Genomic DNA, 26304 nt, shown 5'->3' on the forward strand with positions numbered 1-26304 from the left:
CATACATACATACATACATACATACATACATACATACATACATACATACATACATACATACATACATACATACATACATACATACATACATACATACATACATACATACATACATACATATATACATACATACAACATACATACATACATACATAAACAAATATATATATATATACATATATATATATATATATATATATATATATATATTTATATAATACTTAAAATACAATAATGTAGATTTCATCATAATTTGAACAAATCTAAATGCGATCAACCTTATGCACATAGATTAGATAAACAGATATATGTAAAGGGACTTTGAATTTTCAATCCGATCGGTATTCGTAACCAAAATTATTAAATTAATATTCTCTATGCTTGTGTGCCAGTATTTGACAACTCATCATGCTTGTCACAGCCTCTCGGAGAACTAGGATTCTCTTAGGGAATATTTCTTTTCAAGTAAAAAACATAAAGAAAACAACTGACAGCCTGGATTCTCTTGGGGAATATTGACTTTTTTTGTGCAAGTGAAAAAACAAAACAAAAACGCGCATCCCCCCTGGAGAAAAATTCACCGTCGGTGTTACAGGTTTTGCCAAAATGACGCCAAACGCACAACAATGTATGGAAACAACAGGTACTACGTAAACATTTCCAAACAGATGACACGACCAATGTATGCTAATCTTTCTTTAACAAGGACTACATACTTGCAAACTGAATACAATTAACAAACAAGCTTTTAGTCAGCCATGGATCTAAACGGTCAGACACGAGCGTGAACAACACAGGTCGTTTTCGTTCGGATCTCAGAGGAAAGCTTCACACAATCAACACTGAAAGATCTGTTGGTATGAAATAGTTTTGAGTGACGTCGAGAGAAGAATATATTGACACTCGTTGCTTACAGCGGCCTTAACCAGTACCTTTTGACCACGATAATACAATAAATTTATGTTAATTAATTATTCGTTCGATGGTCGCGATGAATCCACTTGGATAGGCGCGAAACTCTACACGACATGAACACCGTAGTTCCAATTTGTTATTTTTGTGTTGTGTTTGCCACTCTTACCGATATCGAGAACTTACCTTCCCTGGGAAGGCAACCATCGGGATTTTTTGTGTATCAATATTAATGAATTCAGAACAGCTACATGACAGAGCCTGCGACAGGTGGCATGAAGACCTTTTGTGGTCGATGATCAATTTGCAAGTTCATCATTTATTTCATTCTGCGGCATCTCATGATGAATGCCCCTAAAATCTTAAGTTTTATGGGGCTGATCCATCGGGACGTTGGAAAAAAAGCGCCGCTGTTACAAGGTGTGGCGTTTGCTCGTTGTCTTTTTTATTTCTATACATTTTTGCAAAGACGTGCAGCGATTTCCAACACGTAAACATGGCACAATTGTCCAAACATGTGTTGCTTGTTAATGGTAACTAATTAACTACGTTGCCTTGATTAAGTCCATTAAATACCAACATAAATCATTGCGTCAGAGTCACAAATTGACCTAAAAATATATCCAAAGGTAACAAGCATTGACAAGTTATCAACTGCGACAATACTCGATCGGCAGCCTTCTACTGATCAGCCCGATTTCAAAAAAAAGAATGATGCAATGTTCCCTCTTTTGTTTTAGTTGAGTGAGTTAAAGTTAATTGTCGTCAAAACCTGGTTGCCCTTGGAACGCTCAGCCGAATATAAATCCTGCGACGGCTTGCACTGCTGGTGCTTTTGAAAAGGAAATTGGAACGAAGCTTTCGCCTGACAACAGGAATAAAAATAGCGCTTGGACTATAAATACTGTTGAGAAACCTGTTCCGTGCTTGTAGGGAACAAGTTGCACCTCATCAATATTGTGTTTCGGATTTCGGAACTTGGCGTAAAATCGCCAATTTTTTCGTTTGTAAAATATCCGATGAAACATTTCAACTGCGTAGAAATAGCATCTCCTAAGATGAGTGTATCGATTGTTGCAGCCGTTGGTGGATGTGCCTACCTTAATAGTTTTTAGTCGAGTGCAAAAATAACAAACAGAAGTATGAACCTTTGTATGTAGCGACCCTCATCATTAAAAATATACCGCCAGATCTGGCATTTAAAATCAAACTGCCTGGACAACACCATGGAGATTAAGGTATGCATGCACAATTGTTATTTTTTCCTTTTTTACGATCAACGCGACCATCCGCAGGCTCCTCGTCTACGGCTTTTTTGTTTACAATAAAGAACAGTTGAATGGTTTTGAATACGCTCGACACGTTCTGGTCGTAAAACCAAACAAAAAACAATTAAAATTCGGGCAAGCCCCTTCTTACAGATTAAATCAGTTTATGCCTTTATGTATTTATTTCTTTAGATTGATGAGATGCAGTTTTTTTCATGCGGTCTTATCGGTGGAGAACATCCTTTGATCATTGTTGGTAGCCATGCATCCACAGGGCGATGAGTGATGTGAAGTGGATGTGTATCGCTTTACTTTTTATGCATCCCCCATCCATCCACCCCCTCCCGACTGATTGCCTCTGTGAATCTATACACTCTTACAATAGGAATATTAAAGTTTAGGTAAAAGTTTGCAACGTTTAAGTTTTATGTGATCAAATGCATGATATTCCGACTGCACACTTGACGCTAAGAGTGCCGGCACCGACAGGGGCGCATGCGCATTTCTTAAGTCATCAGCATCGTGCCCAGTAGCAAACATTTCTATTAGGCAGTGTAGACGTGTGCGCCCAGACAACTACCACAAGTGATATTCCTCTGAGGTGATAACGATACATTGCCTACTTCGGGAAAGAAGTAGATAGGGCATTTCGCCGAGAGGACATCTGTTTCATGCATTGAAAGACTCAAACAAACCCAAGTTAGAAAATCACAAAACGATTGCAGAGGTGTGAAAGTTGTGAAACATTACAGCGTACGTTTGCGACCAGTTTTGCTTGGATACGGAAGACAACAAAACCGGATACTCGGGACAATATTGCTAAAAGCTGAGTGATAAAGATCACATGAAACATCTAAATTTTATCCCCCTACCTCGTGTTTTTTTCAGAGGTATTTTTGCCGTGACACTCGTAAGCTTTGCTACGGACCTGTTGATCTATGATCTTGCGAAAATTAAAGAATTCAAAGATATAACACGTTACTATGCGGAGTATATACGGTTTCACATCACGAGATGTGCTATGAGAATCAGAGGGGGTGTTAGCCAGCTTATTTGTATCATCAGCGTCTTGAGTTCTCCCACGAAAATGTTCAAGTATATCCAAAATATCCACATGTCAGTGATACGACCGTATATAAGCTTAGGAGTCAGAACCGATCTTTCATAAACTATAAAGACGTTTGTATATTGCAAATCCGACAGTCGGGAGAATGATTAAAGATTCACGTTAAAACGGAAGTTTCAGATTTAACGTGATGTGAAATATGACAGCTGATTGTTGGATGTGATTTACTTCGCATCGGGATCACTAGAGAGTGCAGTAGTGCGCATACGCTGTCAACTCAGTCACCAAAATATGCGGCTTCCCAGTGGTTTGCGTTGAACAGTTTGCAATACGGGAACAGCGTGTATATGATACGCAAATGTGTCTAAAATTACATAAATCGTTGATTGTCTCAGCATGGAAGGTCAAACAAGAAAGGAACTTCTCGATCTCAGTGAGGGGGTATTATTACTCGCATTGTTTGAGTTTTCAATAGAATATTCATATAACCTTTGCTGGTTGGAATTGTATAATCTTTTAAGTACTCTGTTGTCTTTCTGTTTTTGTGTGCAAAGGTCGGTAGATGCAAGGTCACAAACGAAATGACCATAATGATTTCTGAAACATACAATTTTGAAAACAAGGTGATGTTAACGGGCCGGTACAGATGCCAGACTCATAAAGGTCAGACACCATCGCAAACACGATCGGCCGCTCTAGTTTGGGTTAGTCCATTCCCATATCGTATTTACATATTGGAATATGCAGCTGATCATTCCATCGATATTTTGAAGATACAAGGGCCAAACATTCAAAACATTTTGAAAACACAAACACAAAATTCAAGTTGAAAAAGGAAGGACTCAATAAATCAGAGGTAGCGCGAAACCATCTTCACTATCATTCCGAAATTCCTACAAGAAATAAAATTAATTCGGAAGTACCTCCATATCTTACTTGTGTAAGATTATGTCTCTCAAGAACTCGCTGGTAATCTTAGCATGAAGTTTAAAAAACATATTTCGTATAGATTATAACACGATCGGAACTAATTTGAGAGAATGGGATATCGTAGTCATCTTTTAATAAAAAAAGGCTTATTGACAAATCAGAGTATAAGTAAGGTTTAACCCTTTGAGCGCCAAAGTCAATTTTTGTCGCCTTTAAAAAAATATATCCCAGTCAAATTTTGTCAGATTTTTGCCAAAATTTTGATCACAAACTGTAGCTAGTCAAATGTGATGTCCATTTGCTTGAAAATTATCAAAACAAATACAGGAAAATTCGTAAAGATTGGTATAATGTTACACTAAAATTTTGGTGGGAAAAATAACGGCACTGAAGGGTTCATCAGCAACTTTAAACTCATATACTTTCCTTTTTTGAAATTCACTTGTTTTTATGGGAAGTTTGTGATATGGCAACTTTCAGCTTTAGCACCTAACACTTTTGATAAATTTGAACAAAGATCATATTCTCCCAAATTAGTTCCAGTCGTGTTAGAACTTCTTGTTACCGCTTTATGTCTTAAATTTTAACGTCGCTGTAAATACTTCTACAGGTCAACAGACTTTCGAAAGAAAACCTGTCAGATATAATGCTCTTATCGAAATTCAATTTCTGAAATCACCTTATCAAATTTCATACGCGTGCGCTGTAATCATGGCTTTTAAGACACAATTTATGCAATTGTCTTCCTTCCACGAAAGTATTCATTACATCTGGTGCAGGTGTCCAGATCATTGGAGCATTGAGCAAACTAACAGTCACGTTGATTTATGATATAGAAAATCACTTGTACGAGAGTTGAAGAGTTGATTTTTTTTTCAAAACAAATATCTGCAAACTAATCAAACACGATGGGGCGATTTGAAAAAAAGCCCATGGATTTAGTGTGCATATGAATGATATGTAGAAGATGACACGGGTTATATCACATGACCATTGATCCAGCCGTATAGATACTGAGGTGACTTGAAGGGCGTCGCGGTTGAATAACGCCAGGTTGCCGATCATCGAGGCTTTAATAATGTGTGAACTTAGGGTTTTATCAAGTGCTCATGCAGCTTTCCATCAGCGACTTTTGTCAACATTGCATTAACCCCGGGAGGCGACAGGAAATGACGGTGATACGCGCATCAACCAAGGTAAAACATTGGCATTGAAACATAAAGACTCATAAATGAAAACCTTTCCGAGCAATATCACGAACATCGCACAAATGACGAAGGTCATTTAGAGATCATTATAAATTCTATGACCGTAATTCCGCTCTTGCATTCGTCTGTAATGATTTCCCGATCGAATGTTTTGCACGAAACGATCCCTATGCTGTCGGGTAGCTATTCAGTTTATCATGACCCCATATTAAACAGGTGCCCATTTTATTGAGATGCATTGTCAAAACGTGCCCCTTAACTCACAAATTAGTTTATTTGTTATTTTTTTCAGTGTAATCCTCTGACCTGTCAATAAATGGATAAGATAAATGTATAAATTTGGGAATGGTGTAAATATGTACTCATCATCTTTGTCACATTTTTACTTCTAACTTGCTCAACACAACTACAGAGCTATCACTTCACTTCCGCTGTATACTGCATGGTATGACGACACTGACTCCGCTGCTAACTTAGACTTTGAGTCTTTCATGAACTCCGAGTGTGCTTGCAGTGAAACTGTCCTCTGTTCTGTTCACTGACCGAGGCTTGCGCTTGCAAAGTCTGGATAATTATGTGTGGTGGTATCCATGGAACAATGTTGTGTTCTTGTGGTATAATTCATTAAATTGACAAAGTCGGCCATTTTTCATGAATTTTGTTTGATGCAAGATACTACTTATATTGTTTGACATGTTGAAAAAAACTGAATATTTTGGTGACAATGCATATATTCAGCCCCTGTTTCAGACAAATTCAATGAAACCATCGCGAAAATGAATTAATGGTCATGAGTATTAATTCATTTCCGCGATGGTTTCATGTATCGTGTCTAAAACCGGGATCGAATATATGCATGGTCACCCATTCATTCAGTATCTTTCAACATGTCAAACAATATAAGTAGTGTCTCGTATCAAACAAAAATCATGAAAAATGGCCGACTTTGTCCCTTTAACGGATTCATTTGTTATGTCTTTTTCTATCCATATACCTATATTACTCATGCCTGCGTCATATTTAAGTGAAGTACAGCTTGGGAAACTGTATTCACTAGCGTCGAAAATATTCTGATAACGGCAGACATATTGGTTATGCAGCCGCCTTCAGTTATTCGCGGCAAGTGCACGTTCTCTTGGCACACTTTTTTCAGATTTTAATTTACGGGCTAGGTCAATTGTTCATATACCTTGTTATTTAAATACGGGCCATAAACCACGCACAGGGTCTATTTAAGCCACATTTAACGTTAATATTAATATCTATAAATAAATATGTGACGTCATTGTAGCATGTGTACCAATGGTACTTTCTAATTACACAATCACATCGCGTCTCATGCGTCATTTTGCTACAGGGTCACAGTGCCACAATATTATGTGTTATTTTAGTATGCACTTTACGCGAATGTTTTTTATACGAAAGCAGAGGCGTATGCATGAGAGCGATGCATAGTAAATGCTTACGTCGTTCTTCGCTTGGGCACCGTTCGGATTCGCTGATTGCTAGCTCATATTATTGATATTGGACAATACTGACCATGTCTGGTATACTAATATCGTACCGGCCTCTAGATCCGCCATTACACTGTTGTTTAACTTCATCGTTTTTAACATTCATTTTCGGCCTAGCGAAGGAGAGACGTAATTTAACTGTTTACTTATTTGAATCGGTGTATTTGCAATAAACGTTGTTTCGCTACGTAAGTAAACGCCTATGCATTTCTTTATTTACTTCCAGTTATCTATTATTTATTTTTTGCTTATCTGTTTGCATGGCTTTTATGACAAGTGGCCAAGAAACACGAAAAACACAAACAAGAAACAAGCTACCTTACGGCCGATATAGCTCCGCTGTGTTTATGTAGAGAATAACTATTTTTAACACATCTTTGATAGCTCATTTCAGTTGCCAGAAAAAAGTGGCTAAAATAGCTGCAAAAATACACAATTGAAGATTTCATCGTAATTTGAATACATCACATTGGATCATCCTTAAGAACATGTAAACCGAAGCCATCTACGAGTAGTTTTTTGAGAATGAAATTTTCTGACCAAAAGTGGCAAAAATTGCCCCCAAAATAAAAATTGCAGATTTCACCATAATTTCAATATATCATATATTAAAATAATCCCTTGGAACCTGTACACCAAATATCAAAGCTATCGACTTGCAGTTTTTGAGAAACAATTTTTTTGACCAAAAATGGCAAAAATTGCCCCCAAAATACAAAATTACAGATATCATCAGAAACTCAATATATATTACTAAGTTCATCTGTAGAAACCTGTATATCAAATTTCAAAGGTATCAGACCAGTACTTTTTGAGAAACACATTTTTTGATAAAAAATGGCAAAAATTGCCCCCAAAAAATTCAAAATTGCAGATTTCATCATAATTTCAATATATATATCATTTAGTTCATCTATAGGAACCTGTATACAAAATTTCAAAGCTATCAGATGAGTAGTTTTGGAAATACACATTTTTTGACCAAAAAATGGCAAAAATTGCCCCCAAAATACAGAAATACAGATTTCAGCAGAAATTCAATATTTATTACTTAGTTCATCTATGAAACCTGTATACCAAATTTCAAAGCTATCAGACCAGTACGTTTTGAGAAACACAATTTTTGACCAAAAATGGCAATAATTGCCTTAAAAATGCAAATTTGCATATTTCTGCACACTTGAACAAATCTTAAATAGATCATCCCTAGGGTCCTATGTACCAAATATCAAGGCTATCTGACGGGTAGTTTGAAGAAGAAGATTTTTAAAGATTTTTTTTACCAAAAATGACAAAATTGCCTTAAAAATACAAATATGCAAATTTCACCACGATTTGGACGAATATAACTGAAGTCACCCTGAATCAACTGCATATCAAGTTTCAAAGCAATCGGACAAGCGGTTCTAGAGAAGAAGATTTTTTTACCAAAAACAGCAGAAAATGCCCCCCCCTTCCAAAAAAAAATATGCAAATTTCACCACGATTTGAACAAACTTAAGTGAGGTCACCCCAAGTGAACTGCATATAAAATTTCAAAGCCATAGAACTTGCGGTTTCAGAGGAGAAGGCAAGTGTTGACGGACGACGGATGACGACGGACGACGACGACGGACGACGACGGACGACAACAAAATCAACCTATTTGATAAGCTCCGTGTCACTGAGAGCGGAGCTAATAATATACTGGGACACGACCTTACAAATTAAAACCTGATAAGCTCACCGTTGATAATGGTTATTGTGCCCAGTACAACGCCATAGAAGACGCGGCCGTAAACAGTCTTCACTGGGCAAAATGCTTGATATACGTTCATTATAATTAAATAATAACACACGCCAGCAAGGGCAAGATCACGATCTGTTGCCCGCCCAAGGGATGGTGCTCATGACGGTAATATTGATGATGCCCGAGCCGAAGGCGACGGTATCATCAATATTACCGTCATGAGCACCAGCCCGAGGGCAGGCAACAAATCGTGATCTTGTCCGTGCTGCGTGTGTTATTAATTTTATTACATCGAACAAACACTGTTGTTTTCGAAACTTTGCTTAGAATGCAGTCAAGTGTCGATCGAGACTCGCCACAGTGGAGCGTTCTATTTATTGCTCGATCGTAATGCTACATGAAGTTGAAGGTCAACTTAAATTAACGTCTATAAAAACAAAGACAGTGTTGTTAAAGCTTTTCTCGTTTAATCATTAATGTACTAAATGTCCTTTACTTCAGGTCCAGCTAATTTCTTGTACCTTTTCAAAACTCATTGCTTTACAGAAAATTCCAAGCAAATGTACGCGATGATGTGGTACGCGCAGAAAGGACGCGCGGTATTCCTGAACGTGATAGCGGGCAATATCACTGCACGCGACAGGGCTATATCAGCGCACGCGACAGGGCTATATCACCTAAGCCATGTTCTATCACTTTTTGTTCTATATCACGTGAGTGAGGCTCAGCCAATCACAGTACCTGGATAATACGTGAGGTGTAATAATTACGTATATTGACGTATATGGAACACAATATTAATTGCATACGTAACGTATATCTCTGTGTATATAAAACATTCCAATACGTTGATATATGTAGCGTATATCTTTGTAGATCATGAGTAGACGTAATGCAGATCTTTGCACATCAAGTGTACACTGTTTTACATTTTATTAAGATACGTACGTGTATACTTAATGCATATGACACGTTAATGCACTTGTCACGGAAGCTTTCTTCGATGTTGTATGACATATTGTTGTGACCAAAAGACTTTTGAACAATCTTTCGAGCTATGCATCTAAATGGAAGCATAAAGTTAACATCGACAAATCTAAAGTCATGGTATTTAGAAAAGCGGGTCCTTTAAGAAAATATGAAAATTGGTTCTATAACGGGGTTAAGCTTGACGTTGTCTCAAAGTTTAGTTATCTTGGTATCAAGAATTCTAGTAGTGATCTTTGGGGTGCTGCCCAAAAACAATATCAGAACGTGCCTTTAAAGCAACGTTTGCCTTAAAGAGAGAGTTAGCAAAGTTTACGTCCGTAAATCCGATCATTGTGATGAAAATATTCGATTGTAAAATTTTGCCTATACTTATGTATGGGAGTGAAATTTGGGGTTTTCACATTGCAGATTGTGTGGAAAACGTCCATCGTAAATTTTGCAGTTGGGCTTTATAGAAATGCATCGAACCCAACTATTTATGGAGAACTTGGAAGAACTAATTTGATATGTGTAAGATATATACGTATTACGAAATATTGGTTGAAAATTTTAAAAATTGACACAAACCGTTTAGTTTATCATTGCCAGTTTAGAGAAGCTGAAAACGGTCGTAAATGTTGGGCATTACAGGTAAAGCAATTATTATTTTCATACGGTTTTGGTTTTGTTTGGTTAAACCAAGGTTTTGAAGATGAGCATGCATTTATTAACATTCTAAATCAGAGAATATGTGATGTTTATTTTCAGTCATGGAAGGCTGATATAATGAAATATTCTAAGTTGGATAAGTATATTGATTTTAAGATAAATTTCAAGTGTGAATCATATCTCTCAATTGTTGAGGATAGAAACTTAAGAATTTCTCTTTGTAGATTGAGAACGTCTTCACATTTAAATATTAAATGACACATATTTTCAAATGAATGTTATTTTTATGGAAAAGTACATTAATAAATTGCAATGATATAGACGAAAGAACTTTTTTCTTTATTATTCATACACGTTTGAGACTTTATTTAGAAAGAAAATTTGACAGTTTATTTTTACTCTATGACGATAAATATTTTTTAACCATTTGGCGGGCCGTATCCATCACAGGTACCAATTAGAGACAACCAGACTGCAGATAGCGATAGAGAGACCAAGAGAGGACAAAAGCAGTCAGAGACAGACATCTATATTTTTTTTATTTTGTTATACCATTCTCCGCCTCGTGCCCATTGTTCTACCATGCTTTCTAATTTCCATAACCGAATATTTTATTATTACCACCTGGCTTTCTTTTGTTTGAAAAGTGCCCGATTTACAAGTTCTTTTGTTTAAAAGTGTCCGCTTTACTAGTAAATCGGACAGTTCTTTTGTTAAAAACTGTCCGGTTTACTAGTAAATCGGACACTTTTAAACAAAAGAACTTGTAAAATGGACACTTTTTAAACAAAAGAAAGTCACGTGGAGACGAGTAAAAAAAAACAAAACAAAAATGCGAGACATTAACCAGAAGAAATTTATTTCACTATCAAGTACAGAGTAAAGACACTTTAAAAATATCACCGGACTGAATTAATTTTGCACGACTGTACATCTCAAAATCAATTACAGGTCACCGTGAAATAACGGTATTGATTGCAAATATCACTTCTGTGTTAAGGTTATTGTTATCACGATCATTCGAATCTGAAATTTAAGACTTCAAAGTCAGTTGTCAAACACTGAATGTCGAGATTTCAGTCGCCTTTGGTAAAGTTAAATCTAGCTACAGGCAAACACACACGCAGTACCACAGTCATTGTGGATCTAGACATATTGTTTTTTTGTACTTGCAGTTTCTGTTGCGCCTTTCTCTGACGTGGCTGTGTAGCTTGGTCTTCCGATTGTGGCCGTTAGCACAGGCGTGACAGGGGGACTTTTCTTTTCTATCTTTGGCTTTGGTAGTTGAAGTGCACCGGATACAGCTTTCATTTGTACTTCATCCGCCATATCGAAATACGTAGAGCGACTGACAATTGCGTGTATGCTGCTCAAAGTTTTCGACTCAAATGAGCAAAGCATGACTCTAACGTCGATCTGCAAACACCTTTTCACTTCATTCAACCAACCAATCAATCAAACATAATTCATACAATTCAAATCAAACCAGGTGCTCAACCACGTCATCGCACTACAATAGCAACACATGTCAACTTTGTTTTATCCAATCATGGGTTATTTTTTATACTTTCGTTCAACAAGGTGTCAAAACGCGTCAATGTTTTCCTGCCAAAGTTTCAACTTGCACTGCACTAAAATTACAAATCAAAACTTTCGGCGTGCAAACAAGGCTCTAAAACTCGGCAAAGTCGTGGTATAACACGGTAAGCGAACTCGTAGTCGGCGGTTTACGGAATTTAACGGTACAGTTTGCCATAAAACTCCTCGGCCCTGCGGGCCTCGGAGTTTTACTGGCAAACTGTACCGTTAAATTCCGTAAACCGCCTCCTACTTGTCCGCTTACCTATAGTAATTTATTCAATCCATCACCCAACAGGCAAAATGCCCAATTACAGGATAAGTTACCCCATAATGCACTACCCAATGAAAATTAAAGTGCCTCGCTAAAGGGCATAACACCATGTTAGAGTCTTGAACCCACCATCCTTCGACAATGAGTCCGGTTACTCGGGACCTGCCGAGTCTCGAACTCACCATCCTCTGATAGTGAGGCCGGTACCTTAACCACTGCCCCACGGTGCCTCCCAAACATAACTGGACCAAATGAATTAAAGTTATAGGAAAGACTACGGCGCGCCAAATGTTTCAAAAATATTTATCGTCATAGAGTAAAAATAAACTGTCAAATTTTCTTTCTCAATAAATTCTTAAACGTGTATGAATAATAAAGAAAAAAGTTCTTTCGTCCATATCATTGCATTTTATTAATGTACTTTTTCATAAAAATAACATTCATTTGAAAATATGTGTCATTAAATATTTGAATGTGTCTGTACAGATAAAGATGACGTGCAACCGTCTTTCTCGATTGAAATAAAAATTCGATGGAATTACGGAAGAAAATAAACGAGAAAAGTATTATTGAAAAAAAGGGGAGAATGTTATGTAATAGCAGCCGCCGCGTGTTATGCATACAACGCGGTGGCCGCTATGTAACGAACCACACGTAACCGTGTCGAAATCATGTAACGGCGATGACAGAGCGGCTCGTTGGAAGGCCTGCAGTAAGCCCCCTGCCATACCGCACCCAAGGCATCCATATGTTCGCAGAGTTGCTCTGAAGGGACATGGGTTGTACGTCTCGCTCGTGATCTGAACTGTGGACTGTCTCAAATCGCTCAGTTAACTTGACTCTCTGGAACTATTCACTGTTAACCTGGACGTTCTTTAGGTGATCTTGCCCACTTCACTTCATCAAGTACGGTTTCAAGTAGCTCTGCTTGGCAGGGCCCAGCCAAACAGAGCTAGGTTTCAAGATGTCAAAGTTATCACTGAAATGCTCAATTAATATTTCGTCAAACATTGGAGTATGTGGTGATCGGATTCCCAGCTGTTGGGGATTCATCGATCGAAGGAAACGTGAACCATGAGTTTTTTGAATAAATTAATTGTAATTTTGCGCGTTTGGGTTTTTTGTGTGGCGAGTGCTCGGTTTTTTTTTTTGTTTTTTGTTTTGCTGTGGCGAGTGCTCATTTGTTTTTTCTTTCCACAGGCCCACGCGTTTTTTTTTGTATTTGCTGTTGTCCATGGCACTTTTTATTTTTTATTTTTATTTTATTTTTTTAGTATTTTTTAGTAGATGATGTCCACTTTTGTCTAGAGCCATCACTGCCGATTTTTTTCTCTGATTTTCTCTCTTTACTGTCAAAGCGGCTGGTGGTTCATATTATATTTTTGATTATCTATACTACGTTTTTTATGAGATGTAGTGCTTTTTAATTTTCTTAAGTACATAAATAATTTTATGTATGCATGGCTTTTTTGTCTGATTCTTTTATAATGATTTTCTGTATGTGGTTCACATTTTAATTTTTTGTAATATTTTTTCCGAGTGGTAGTAGTGATTTTTAGTGATTTTCTTGTGATTTTTGTGTACGTACAACTGTAAACATCTTATACTTTTTTGTAAACTCAGCACTAATTGCACCTTTTACGCGAACTATTATACGTGTATGTATGTCGATACGCATGGATGTATGACTTTTCAAATCGTTGATGATTGTTTATTTCCTAATTACGATTTAAAGAATATTCTCAAGTTAAAATGAAGTATTAAATTTCATTTCTGTCTTTTTGTTTTTAATTATACTTTTCTTACTTATTTCCTTCCGTAATGACACCGAATTTTTATTTCAGTCCAGAAAGACAGTTTATTTTTGCACTGAATCGATAAATATTTTTGAAACATTTGGCGCGCCGTACCCATAATCGGAATCCACTACCCAATGAAAGGTAAAGTGCCACGCTAAAGGGCATTAACACCATGTTAGAGTCTTGAACCCACCATCCTTCGACAATGAGTCCGATTACTCGGGACCTACCGAGTCTCGAACACACCATCCTTTGAAAGTGAGGCCGGTACCTTAACCGCTGCCCCACGGTGCCTCCCAAACATAACTGGATCAAATGAATTAAAGTTATAGGAAAGAAGTATATGAACTGGTGAGCTCGTCAAGCTGTTGTATGTATAAGGTTGTTCTGCTTCCTCGTAAAGTCACTATGCACGTCATCCGCTGTATGCGTTATATCATACTTTAATAGTGCATATGTATGCCGCTCGATCGATCGTCTGAGAACCATGGCTGGGAAGCAAGCTATATTTAGCAATGTTTTCACACTGGCTGCCCACTGACTGACAAAAAATGTCACGTGTCCTTATTGAGTTTGTACGGAATAAACAGGGGTCTCACGCACTAACAAACTCTTCTAAGGCAAAAATAACACAATTATAATAATATTAATGTGCTTATTCGACTTCAGTTATATCTAAGCACCTTTCTTTCCATCGATATCTGGCGTTGTAAATCGTCACGGTGATGAACTTAACGCACGTAACAGGCTCAGGTGTGCTCGTTATTTAATGTGTCGTAAAAAACTCGCATTTTACGACACATAGACAAACACGAAGAGCCTCAAGTGTGAAATTCATTCCGGTATAAGATAGGAATTTCACTTAAAGGCGAGATGTTTTAAAAGGATCGTTCAGACTACAAATGACGTCATTGCTTGGACTTAGTTTAAGCCCACGTGGGGAATAACAACTCACTCTTAACCTTAAGCGAACATATATGTATGCGACTTAACTTTCTGGTCTCAAAGAGTTTTTATGTTTTGATAGGTCTGGAGTGATAACAAGTCCGTCGGTTTGTCCTCAATGATACGAGACGACGGTAGTGTTTGGTCGGCAACGTGAACAGACCAAAACATCAACAAGGTTTTCGTAAGAAGATGGGAACAATAATGTATACACATGTTAATAAAACATTTCACGGAATATTGGAGAAACTTGCGTCAGGGTATATTCACAACTTTTAATTAAAAAGTTGGCGTTGCTCTGGTTTTAGTGACTCGGGAAAATCCACTCATTTACATATTTTGACAAACATCTTTTAATGAATACGCATCGTGCGGAAATAGCCCCAAGCGATGTAATGCAAGACAGAGTGATTGCATTTGAAGGACTTTTCTTCTTCCGATATCGGTCCATCAGCAGTACAAACGTTATTATCGCACAATTGAGAACATTTATATCGTGTTGAAGGATTTGGAAAGATGACCTTAATTATTTTCATCAGTGCTAACATTGAACAGATCATTTTTTCCGGCAAAGCTGAGACCTGTGGTGTTTGTTTGGCGCAGCGGATATTAAAGAACATAATACTCTATTTATTAAATTCAATGCCGATCTTACTGTTCATATACCAGGCAATAAAGTGTCGCTGTTGCTGATTTTGACAAGATCGAAGTTGCGATGGCCTCGGTAGTGGAGGCATGCTAACCAAGGCCAGTTACAGTTGCAGCTGTTGATGATGGGCAAATAGTCTGACGATAATGGTCTCATGCGGTCCTCCTCTCTACGTTGGTGACGTCACTTTAATTGCTCGAGAATGTTCCTGACGAGAGTAATGTGATCCGCAATCCGTGACAAACTGGAATGAAAGAAGACATCAATAAAAACGTTGAAAAATCGCTGAATAAAAGGCGACTGATTATCTACAAAATGTTTTTAGAAGGGAGTTGAAACGACTGTTAAACATAAAGTGCCAGTCAAAAATATGAAAAACAGGATTAATAATGACATTGTCATTAGGCTAATGATTGCCTAAATTTGAAAAAATCATGTAATCAGTTCAAATCTTATCTTAGCGAGACACTTAATAGCTACAGAGACACCCTTTTCTCCGCCGGCACTCGGGTAACTAATGAGAGTACGGATCAAAATGGCATTCTTCTTGTGTTTGGTAAGAAAATTAGTAGCTACATAAATAGCTCTAAGCTTTTTCAAGATGTTTATTCTCACAAAGTATTGACTGAACTCTTTTTTTACCTAGAAGAGGGATTTGATTGATAACCGATATCCCTCGGATGAAGGTCACCGATATGACAAAGTCACGCTTAAAACATCACCCAAGGGGGGGGGGGGAGATTTTCATCATAGGGGAATTTACCTATCGCTTTAATAGCGTCTCTTGATTTAGTCTCATCTAGTCGCTTGGCAGGTGATAAAGCGAGATAGATTTTCAGTAAAAGGCGTGTCCCCCGGGATTTCTCACTTGGTTTGTTTTGTCCCCAAGCCAGACCAATCACGTAGCAAATGACACTAAGGCGCGATGAAGACGATTCGATATCAAGCTTGGTCGTCAGGGGACGCGGAAAACAAGGCTATGTCTGCCACAAGGCGTTAATGTGGGCGTCTTAAGATGTATGATCCATCGTGACGTTATCTTATAAAACCTCTACGATGAATCAAGGGTTTTGAAATGTAATAGTTACACTCAATGACGCTGACTCTTTTCTTAATGCAAGCATCACTTGTCAATCACTTAGGACCATTGTCTCAACACGATCGATACAATTTCAAATCAACGAGCAATGATGTATGGTGTGCATATCAATACCGTTTATCAGTAATTCTGTCTTTCTGTCTGTCTGCCTGTCTCTCCAACTGTCTATCTGTCAGTCGCTCTGTCTGTCTGTCTCCCTGCCTATCCCTCCCTATTGTCCCCTCTCCTCCTCTCTCTATCTCTCTCTTCAACTCTCTATCTTTCCCTCCGCACACTCAAGGCATGTGTATTTGATCTCACATTTGTATTTACACTCAACTCGATGCATATCTTGCAACAGACTATAGATTAGGACGTACAAGTCAGTTGTCCCGTCAGCAAACGAGACAACAGTGTCTCTGATATTCATATGAATCTGGCGCCGAATTATGCTGTCATTTGCGATCAAAATATACATGTACCAGTTAGCCTCTAATGATCTACTATCATTTTAGGAACCTTGGCGATTCATTAAATATTATGAGATAATATTCAATAATAACTCCGTCTGTCTGTCTTTGTACCCGTCTCTCCGTCTGTCTGTTTATAAGACAAGTAAGTTGTCTGGTCAGCAAACTAGACAACAGTGCTTCTGATATTCATATAAACCCGGGCCGAATTATGCAGTCATTAGTGATCAAAAATATACATGTATCAGTTAGTCTCTAGTGATCTTCTATCGTTTAAGGAACCTTTGTGATTCATCAAACATTATGAAGTAATATTTAATAATAACTTCTCTGTCTGTCTGTGTACCCGTCTCATCATCTCTCAGTTTATTAAGACAAGTAATCTGTCGTGTCAGCAAAACCGCGCTTCTGATATTCATATGAACCCTGCGAGAAATTATGCAATCAGTAATAGCGATCAAAAAATATGCATGTACCTGTAAGTCTGTAATGATGTTCTCATCATTTCAGGAACCTTGGCGATTCATTAAGTATTTCGAGATAATATTTAAGCAATAATGTACCCCCCGGCCCATAATGGATGAGAGCAAACTTTGCACGACATAACGTATGAGGAAAAGCCGAGTACATTGTGGAGTTAACAGTTTGATTGAGTCCATTGTGGGCCGGGAAGGGGTACATTATCGCTATTGTTTTATAGATTTTGGCGATTCCAGTGAATTTGAAGATGTAGAAAACATTTTTTGCCACATTTTTTATAATACATTGTCAGTAATAATCTTGGGGGGGGGGATGATGTCACAAATTCACTTGTATTGACAAAGCTATGATATAATTAATAATTACTCCGTCCGTCTGTCTGTCTGTCTGTCTGTCTGTCTGTCTGTCTGTCGTCTTTCTGTCTATCTACCTGTCTCCTCATCTTCCTATCTGGTTATTGCTCTGTCTGTAAGTTTGTCTGTCTGTATGTCTATCTGTCTGTGTCTCTCTATGTTCCTGTCTGTCCCCGCCCTGTCTGTCTCTCTCCCCGGCAATAGTATTTGATCTCACATTTGTATTTACACTAAACTCGATGCATATCTTGCAACAGATTATAAATTAAAGGTATACTGTCACCTGTTCCAATTTTGCCGCAGTTACCATGGAAAGAGAATATCCAACCAATCACAGATTTTAAGCGGATGGCCGCTTTTTAAAAACAGCGCCCTCGCATGGGTAATTTGAATACCAAGGAACGCCCCTTTGACAATATATGGGCATGTATAGATTACAGGTGACTGTATACCTTTAAGACGAGTCAGTTGTCCAGTCAGCAAGCGTGACAACAGTTCTTCTGATATTCATACGAACCCGGCGCGGAATTATGCAGTTATTGGCGTTCAAAAAATGTACATGTACCCGTGAGATTCTAATGATGCGTGCTCACCATTTCAGGGACCTTGGTGATTCATTAAATATTACGAGATAACATTTAATAATTTAATACATTATACTGGTATATCGATGGCTCAAATACAGCGATCTGATTGGTTGAGACGTGAAAATAACAGTTCTATATTCGCGATGTAGCACGGGTGGAAAAAAATCCTTATATGACGTCCATATTGTTATGATATAAAGGCAATAAATCGCCTCAGCAATGAGTATACCACTCAGTTTTGACCACTTCACCCTAGATATGCACTCGCTAATGCACTCTAAATACCGTCGGTGAATGTGGTTAATAGCTTAAATAGTATGTGTGAGTTTCTGATGATGTGCACGCCATTTCAGGGTCCTGGACGTTTTTTTTTAACATTACGAGATGATGAGTAGTAAATCCCCTTGTCGCTGAAATCCATTAGGTGATAGTATGTCATGATTTGCTTCAAAATAATGACCTATCATTATTACCTCCTTTGGGATAAAGGCATGCATGAATGATGTTGTAAAATTGAAGGAATCGCCGTGGCGTCGACATCACATAAACATATATTCATCAGAATTGAACGCTTGCATACAGACAACTGTTTTGAGTTGACAAAAATAAGTGGTAGGCCTGAAGCAAGTTATTTTAGGTTACTGATAGGGTGCACGACCTGAACAAGATGCTGATATAATTTAATTTCGATGTTATTATCATGTCCAATTTTATAAAATCATTGACTGATGAGTTGATATACTTACTTTCATATTGACACACGTCATTCTTTGGAAGGGATGCAAGGGGTCACAAGGTCAAATGAAACATGAATACATCCATAGGCGTGTAAAAATGAAAACAACAGCATCAAACTGACAAAAAAATTGGTGCTCAATAATCGAGGAAGAAAAAACGAGAAATATGATAATAAGAGCGAATAATGAACTAATTCGCTTACATAAGACATATTTACCGTGGTGGGTCGCCACACTACCGTGTGTCATGATAAATTAAAATATATCATACTTAAATTCTGAAATTTGCATGGCGCTTTTAAGCTGCAGCGAAGAGGGACAAATTCTTCGTTCCTTATGAGCTGGACATCATGAAACAATAAAACGAATGATGTCGTCAACTTCGCTACTTTAAGAATATAAATTTTTTACTATAACCCAAACGGGATTCGAACCCCCACACACTCACGGCAACATCGCCTAGCTGAAAGGCCTCACACAAAACCAGTCGGCCAGGTTATATGATGTTATGTTCGTTCTCATTTTATCTGACGAATGCTTACTCTGCATTTAGCCGAGGTAACACGAAACCTCACATTATTTATTTCAGTAATCTGTCTTGAATATGCTATATATTCTATTTTTTTTAAAATTTATTTTGTTACGTAGTTATCGTTTATTTTGACTTCCTGTGTCTTTTTTAAGCGAGCCTTAAATTTGTCATGTATTTAAATTTCTCGTGGTGATAATTTCGCAAGAATTTACGAAATTTAGGTAACATCTATAGGTCATTCAGTCAATTACCATTTACTATGTTCGCTTTTGAGAATGCTTTAGAGCCATTCCTAAAAGCGCCGTATCTAATCAGTAACCTGTTAGACTTGTCAAATATCATGGTTTTTTACACTTGTCCGTGTCGTTCAAGTATAAACAGATAATTTGACAGGAAAATTTGTAATCTGTATAGAGCAGCAGCTTGCATACGATTTGTCAAGCTCGGGCTTATGACTGCTTTCGGGGTCATACGGGTCGTTAATTAACAGATTAATGGCCTGGGACTGAAATTGCGCCCTTAATCCCGCACCAGATTGAAAATCAGGCCTTCGTATCTGTTACAGCTGTACACTTAGTTGATCTTGTTTAATATGTTCAATATTGATTCTGAACAGTACAGTATTTTATGACGTTTGTAATGGATTCAATAGTGCAAAACAGTATGTCGAAAGCCCTCCTGAGCTTAATGGAACAGTCATAAAATTTATATATTGTTCCTGCGATTACTTTGACCATTTGGTATTTACACCAGGCTGCAGCTGGAGGCAAAGCATTTGAATATCCATGTCCTTGTTAACGTCCTGTCTTTCATAAGTCAAAATACTGGTTGTACCTTTCAGAACCGGCTATAAATTGCGTTTCGTTCACCATCAAAAATGAGATCAAGCACCCACTTTCTTCTTCTTTTCACTCTGTCGTAAACCAATCCCTTCAATTACTGAAAGCAGTTTGGACAAAAATACTTACTTTTATTTACTGTGTCACTACATTATGCTTTTTACACGAACACATATACAAGGACGTTTCACGTTGGTGAACTCAATAAGACGAACTGAACCAGCGTATTGCATTGTCAAGTTATTCACAGTCTACACAGAAACATGTTCTGGTGTTTGTGCTGGTGTACAACACATGCCCAAAATCTTTGACCAAAATTACTGACTTTTTCTAATTCAGTGAAGAACAGAAACAAATTTCAGAAAAATCCCACGCAGCTGATTTGTATCATTTCATTTAAAATACATGTGAGAGCATCTATGAGGAAAGAAATTTAAAAAAATGAAAAAAAGCTAAAGATAAAGACAATTAGACGGACCATTCGAAGAAAAGGTTTGAACAACCGATTCAGACCGTGATATTTATTGATAGTGGACAAACACAGAGCGACTGATATGTAACTGTACAGTCTTGCATTCTAACGGGAGCGCCATCGGTATTGTTATGCAATGATATCCAGACAGTGCTATCAACGTCAATTTATCATGGACGTTCTTGTACATCAAAATAGTTTAATGTTAAGGTAATATGCGCCTCGAAAGTGAAAGACTTAAACTTTTGCTCAAACTTTCCTCAAGGAATCAAACTTTCCCAAAGGAATCTTTCAACTATTCTCTTTTAAAATCAAGAATAAAAATAGGGGGTCACTGTGCAAATTTTGGAACTAGAGAAACAAATTACTCAAGATTTACCGATATTTGAAATTCAACATGGCCGCCATCCCTGTGTTAACTCTGTGGACAAAAAATAAAATTAATCGATTTCCGAAAAAATAAGCCTATGAAAAGTTTTCTTACACAAAGAGCTTTAAAATGAACCCCCACAAGTGGTAGATCAGAAAAGAATTGAAAAAGTTTGAGAGTCCGAATATCTGTCCCGAGGTGCGTTCTACCTTAAATAGCACGAAGTACACTTGACTGGTATGGAACAGATATTATATTTTATCATTTTGTCTCTTTCATAGGAGGACCACAATCTGTTCATTCAAATAGGATCGTCCATATCACAACAGGTCGCTGCTCTTCTCGCTTTCCTGGAATTCTACCACTGGTACCACTTCGCCGTCATTACCAGCCTCATACCGGGCCACGTGGAATTTCTCAGCGAGCTGCAGTATCTGACCATTGGAGAGGGGGACGATCACGACAGCAGCTGGGAAATTTGCGAAACGTTTGAGATGCACTACCCCGGGGGTGATAACATAAATGAGTACCCCGCGGGTGACAATGTGAACAATACGCTGAGGCGAGTGAAAGAGGGTGACTGCCAGATAATTATCCTGTTTGCCTCGCACGAAGAATCTTTGACGGTCTTCAGGACAGCGAAAGAGTACGGGCTCTTGAAAGAAGGTTACATTTGGTTAGTTTTAGAGCTGAGCTTTGGCGGTAAAGCTGCCATCACCAGCGTGCCAGCAGACTTTCCTGTCGGTCTCATCGGAGTGAAATTCGAAAGGCAGGACTACTTCATGGAGACGGCGTTGGAAGACGCCGCGCTCATGTACGCTAGAAGACTACAGGGCTTCCTACAGAACGGGTCTCATATTGAACTTGCAGACTCCACGGGATGTTATGCAAGGGGTAAACACAGCTTCCACGGGAGCGAGGACTTTTTTGACCGCCTTCGTGGCGGAGTTGTACCGTACAAAGACTTTGTCTTTGATGAGCACGGGGCAGTTGCCAACCCGCGAATGGCTTTACTTAATCTTGACGAGGACAGAAAATGGAGAGAGGTAAGGAATATAAATATTACTTTGCATCTGAAGTATTGCAATTTAAGTTTATACCGTTTGTGCTCTTTTGCATGGAGTACTCAATTACTGCTTAAAGGGCCTATGACATGCCCGTCGCTTGTTTACTTTGTTGACTTCATGTATTAATATTATCACCTGTCATTGCACCGAGGTAATATGACATTAAACTGGTCCAATAATTATTTCCATTCAAGGTAATACATTACCAGGTCCATGGGACATCTGTGATTTACAAATTTAATTTGGACCATCCTGAACCACTGATAGTTAGCGGTGGTACCAGGTGTCCGGTATGGGTATGCGTACCCTGCTAGCATGCTTCACCCGTCAGGATTGTATGAAATGATACAGTATATGAATCACTGTAATAAGTCAAAGCCGGGAATGCTGTCGCTAATCATTTGAGTGACCGAGGTGTCATATTTGGCCACAATGTCGTCATATCGACCGTAGAACTTTTTGAAAGTCCACACGAGTCTTTTTTGATGTGTATCCCTGTCTCACTAGTTTTGATGCCAATGAGTTGTGTTTCAGTTGAAAATCAGCGTAGGAATCACAAGCCCTGCAATATCTGAGAAGTTGAGACACGTACACACCATAAGCAGGTGCAGATGGAATATTACTTGACAAGTGGGGATAATTTATGATTTCAAAATCGAAATCATCCCTTTTGTCATACAGCTTAGTGTGTAGCCCATAAGTACCCATTTGTATGAACAGATCAAGATATGAAGCTGAGTCCTTATGTATACACTTGGTTGTTTTTTTGATTTCCAACTCATCAGGATGTAACTAATTGGATATGTCTGGATTGTGTAGACTAATCAGATCGTCAGTATATCTCTGCGTGTTGTTAAAACGCCTTGCAAGTTTTTTAGACCCTGCTTTGTAAAGAGACTGTAGGAACTCTGCTTCATATGAATACAGAAATAAGTCAGCAAGAAGGGGTCTTTCCCAGTCGTTCGGCAAACTGAAGCAGTACAGAGGATGTCTCCGCACGTGAAGGAAAATATTTCCTGTATGGATAAAAATGGTGTAGACAACATGAAAAAAGTAGCAAACTAAAGCAGAATTCGAAAAGATGTAAATAAACATAAACAAAAACAACAATATTCAGCAATGGAGTTAATATTTCTGCGATTCGGTAAATTTCTTCGGCAATGATCGTAACTGATCAAAGCATTATATTGGCGGTTAGTTATTTGCTGCTCTATGGTCTCAACACTTTTGTCCGTATCGAATATGGTTACTGTGATTCAACAACACTTATTGCCACGGTTATGTCTTGGCAAATGAACTACGTTCCCAGTGAGGTCAAAGGTCACCAGAATAAAAAGGGATGGAGTGTCGCGGTTCATTGTGAAGATCCCATGATGCAATTGCACATTGCAATAATGGATTACGTTTATGCTCGGTTCTCGTAACTATGCAAATGCAAAAATGGCTAAAGACATTTAATTGAAAATCAACATTCATAGATATGGACGCAATATTTCGATTTTCTCAATTTTGATACTTTGTTTTACTTTCCTGTAAGGCCGGGATGTGGTATAACGGCAGTATAGTAATGGAAGGCGTGGTATGGCTAGGTGGAAAACACAATCCACCGAAGGGTTTATCTCCTCACAGACATATGAAATTTACCACTATCATTGAGGAGCCGTTCGTCTTCAGTATCCCGTCCAGTGAACACGAAGGGACCTGTGAATATGGGGTTACGTGTGTTACAAGAAATCTCACCAGTGGGTATGTATGTATGTATGTATGTATGTATGTATTTGTATGCACTGTGTATGTATGTATGTATGTATGTATGTATGTATGTATGTATGTATGTATGTATGTATGTATGTATGTATGTATGTATGTATGTATGTATGTATGTATGTATGTATGTATGTATGTATGTATGTATGTATGTATGTATGTATGTATGTATCGATATCTCTATTTATGTACGTGTGTGTGCATGTGTGTATGTATGGCTGTATGGCTGGATGGTTGGAAAGATGGATGTGTAATCATGTATATATTTTCGCGTCTGAATCCATCTATCTCTAACATGTGTGATACTGTAAATGTTTGACACAATGAATGGATGAATTAATGCATAGATTGATGGATTTATGAATAGATGGCTAAGCATATAAGTATCTTTCTGAAACAAATACGTGATAACATTTTATTTTTTAGCGAAGAGTCAGCACGTTGCTGTCTGGGATTTTGCATAGACCTTCTGGAACAACTTAAACGTGATATCGGCTTCACCTATGACCTTCACCTCGTTGAAGACAACAACTACGGCGCCGAAATCGACGGACAGTGGAACGGCATGATTGGAGACATCGTCAGCCACGAAGCCGATGCGGCGATTGGTGCCGTCAGGATAACGACAGAGCGCGCTGATGTTGTCGACTTTTCGACTCCCTTTATATCAACCGGCATCAGCGTTTTGGTCAAAAGACAAGATGGTGAAATTTCAAATACAGCATTTTTAGGTAAGCCTATACGTGTTCCTAACATGTTCGTTTTATGCATCGACAACAATGAGAACAACAATAGCAGCAACGTTGATGTTTCTGTTGCTGCTGTTGTTGTTGTTGTTGTTGTTGTTGTTGTTTTTGATGATGATGATGATGATGATGATGATGATACAAATATCTTATGGTCATATCATTCTTCATGAGACGAGGGTTCAGGTATCAGTAAGTTTTTGGATTGCATCAGTAGGAAATGAATTATCTTTAAATAATTGCAGTTTAAAAGTTAGACCGGCAATTTATAAACATTCACGAAACAGCCTAGGTAAGATGATTGAAACGAATAGGCTGGAGAGAGAGAGAGAGATGTTCGTCTGTGCCTGAAGTAAAGCATTCATTTTTATCCTACTTAAATTTTATTGATCAACAGACTGACTTTTACTTGGTGAAATATGTCAAACCCTTTTTATAATGACATATTGTCTACTTAAAACCTGACGCTTTCCAATGACTGAATATTGAAAGCGGAGACCAGGTGTATAACCCCTTTTGTGGATTAGTGGCTGCACCTCCAAACGTTTGAAGTATTGTTGTCTACACAATTGGTTCGAACCGCTTAACACCTCTGATGAATGTGAAACAAATTCGGAAAGTTGGTGCCCAAGCGTCATATGTCAAGTGTCGATGATCAGTAGCGACCATGTAGCGAGCTATCGACCGTGAGGAAACGGTTTGCACCATTCTCATCCAAAGGTACCGGTTCGAAGACAACAACGTCAGTGATCCCATGCTGATAGCAGGAACATGATTGACATGATTTAAACACAAACAAAAGTTCCGAAAATGTTTGTCTGCTTCATCGAGAGGTTTTGATTTCTCGCAAAGTCACGCACCCAAGCGAGATCATGGCACTGCGCGAGAACGAGTTCAAGTTTTGTAAGGGACAGGGAATCGGAAATTGTGAATACTGGATTAAACCGTTATCATGCAATCGCTACGGTAATGTCCCTGTAGCGAGCCTATGCCCATCTGAGTCACCATGAATCATTGAGCTGATATCAACACGATTGGAACTAATTTGGAATAATTGGATGATCATATTTTCAAATTTCTCAAAAGTGTTCGGTGTTCGATAGCTGATTGTTGCAATATTACAAATTACTCCTAAAAACAAGTGTGTAACGTAAAAAGAAAATCATACGAGCTTACATTTGCAGACTAAATCGACATTAATTTGCCATCCAATTACCCCAAATTAGTTCCGATCGTGTTTGTCGTACAACCAGTGGAAAAAGACCTCATACAGAGGTCAAAACACTGTCCCTCCAA

At 38.1% G+C, this 26304-nt stretch overlaps 1 protein-coding gene across 3 annotated transcripts in view; it reads left to right on the top strand.

Moving 5' to 3' along the window:
• Window positions 1–26304, top strand: part of LOC139151159 (glutamate receptor ionotropic, NMDA 2A-like) — a 90314-nt gene that overhangs the window by 46517 nt on the left and 17493 nt on the right. For all 3 annotated transcript variants that reach the window (XM_070723748.1, XM_070723749.1, XM_070723747.1), the window contains 3 exons: window positions 21710–22474; window positions 24033–24241; window positions 24689–24993. In XM_070723748.1, coding sequence (XP_070579849.1) covers window positions 21710–22474; window positions 24033–24241; window positions 24689–24993 — 1279 coding nt within the window. The remainder of the gene's footprint in view (window positions 1–21709; window positions 22475–24032; window positions 24242–24688; window positions 24994–26304) is intronic.

The sequence above is a fragment of the Ptychodera flava genome, chromosome 15 (genome assembly GCF_041260155.1).
Source record: "Ptychodera flava strain L36383 chromosome 15, AS_Pfla_20210202, whole genome shotgun sequence".
NCBI lineage: Eukaryota > Metazoa > Hemichordata > Enteropneusta > Ptychoderidae > Ptychodera > Ptychodera flava.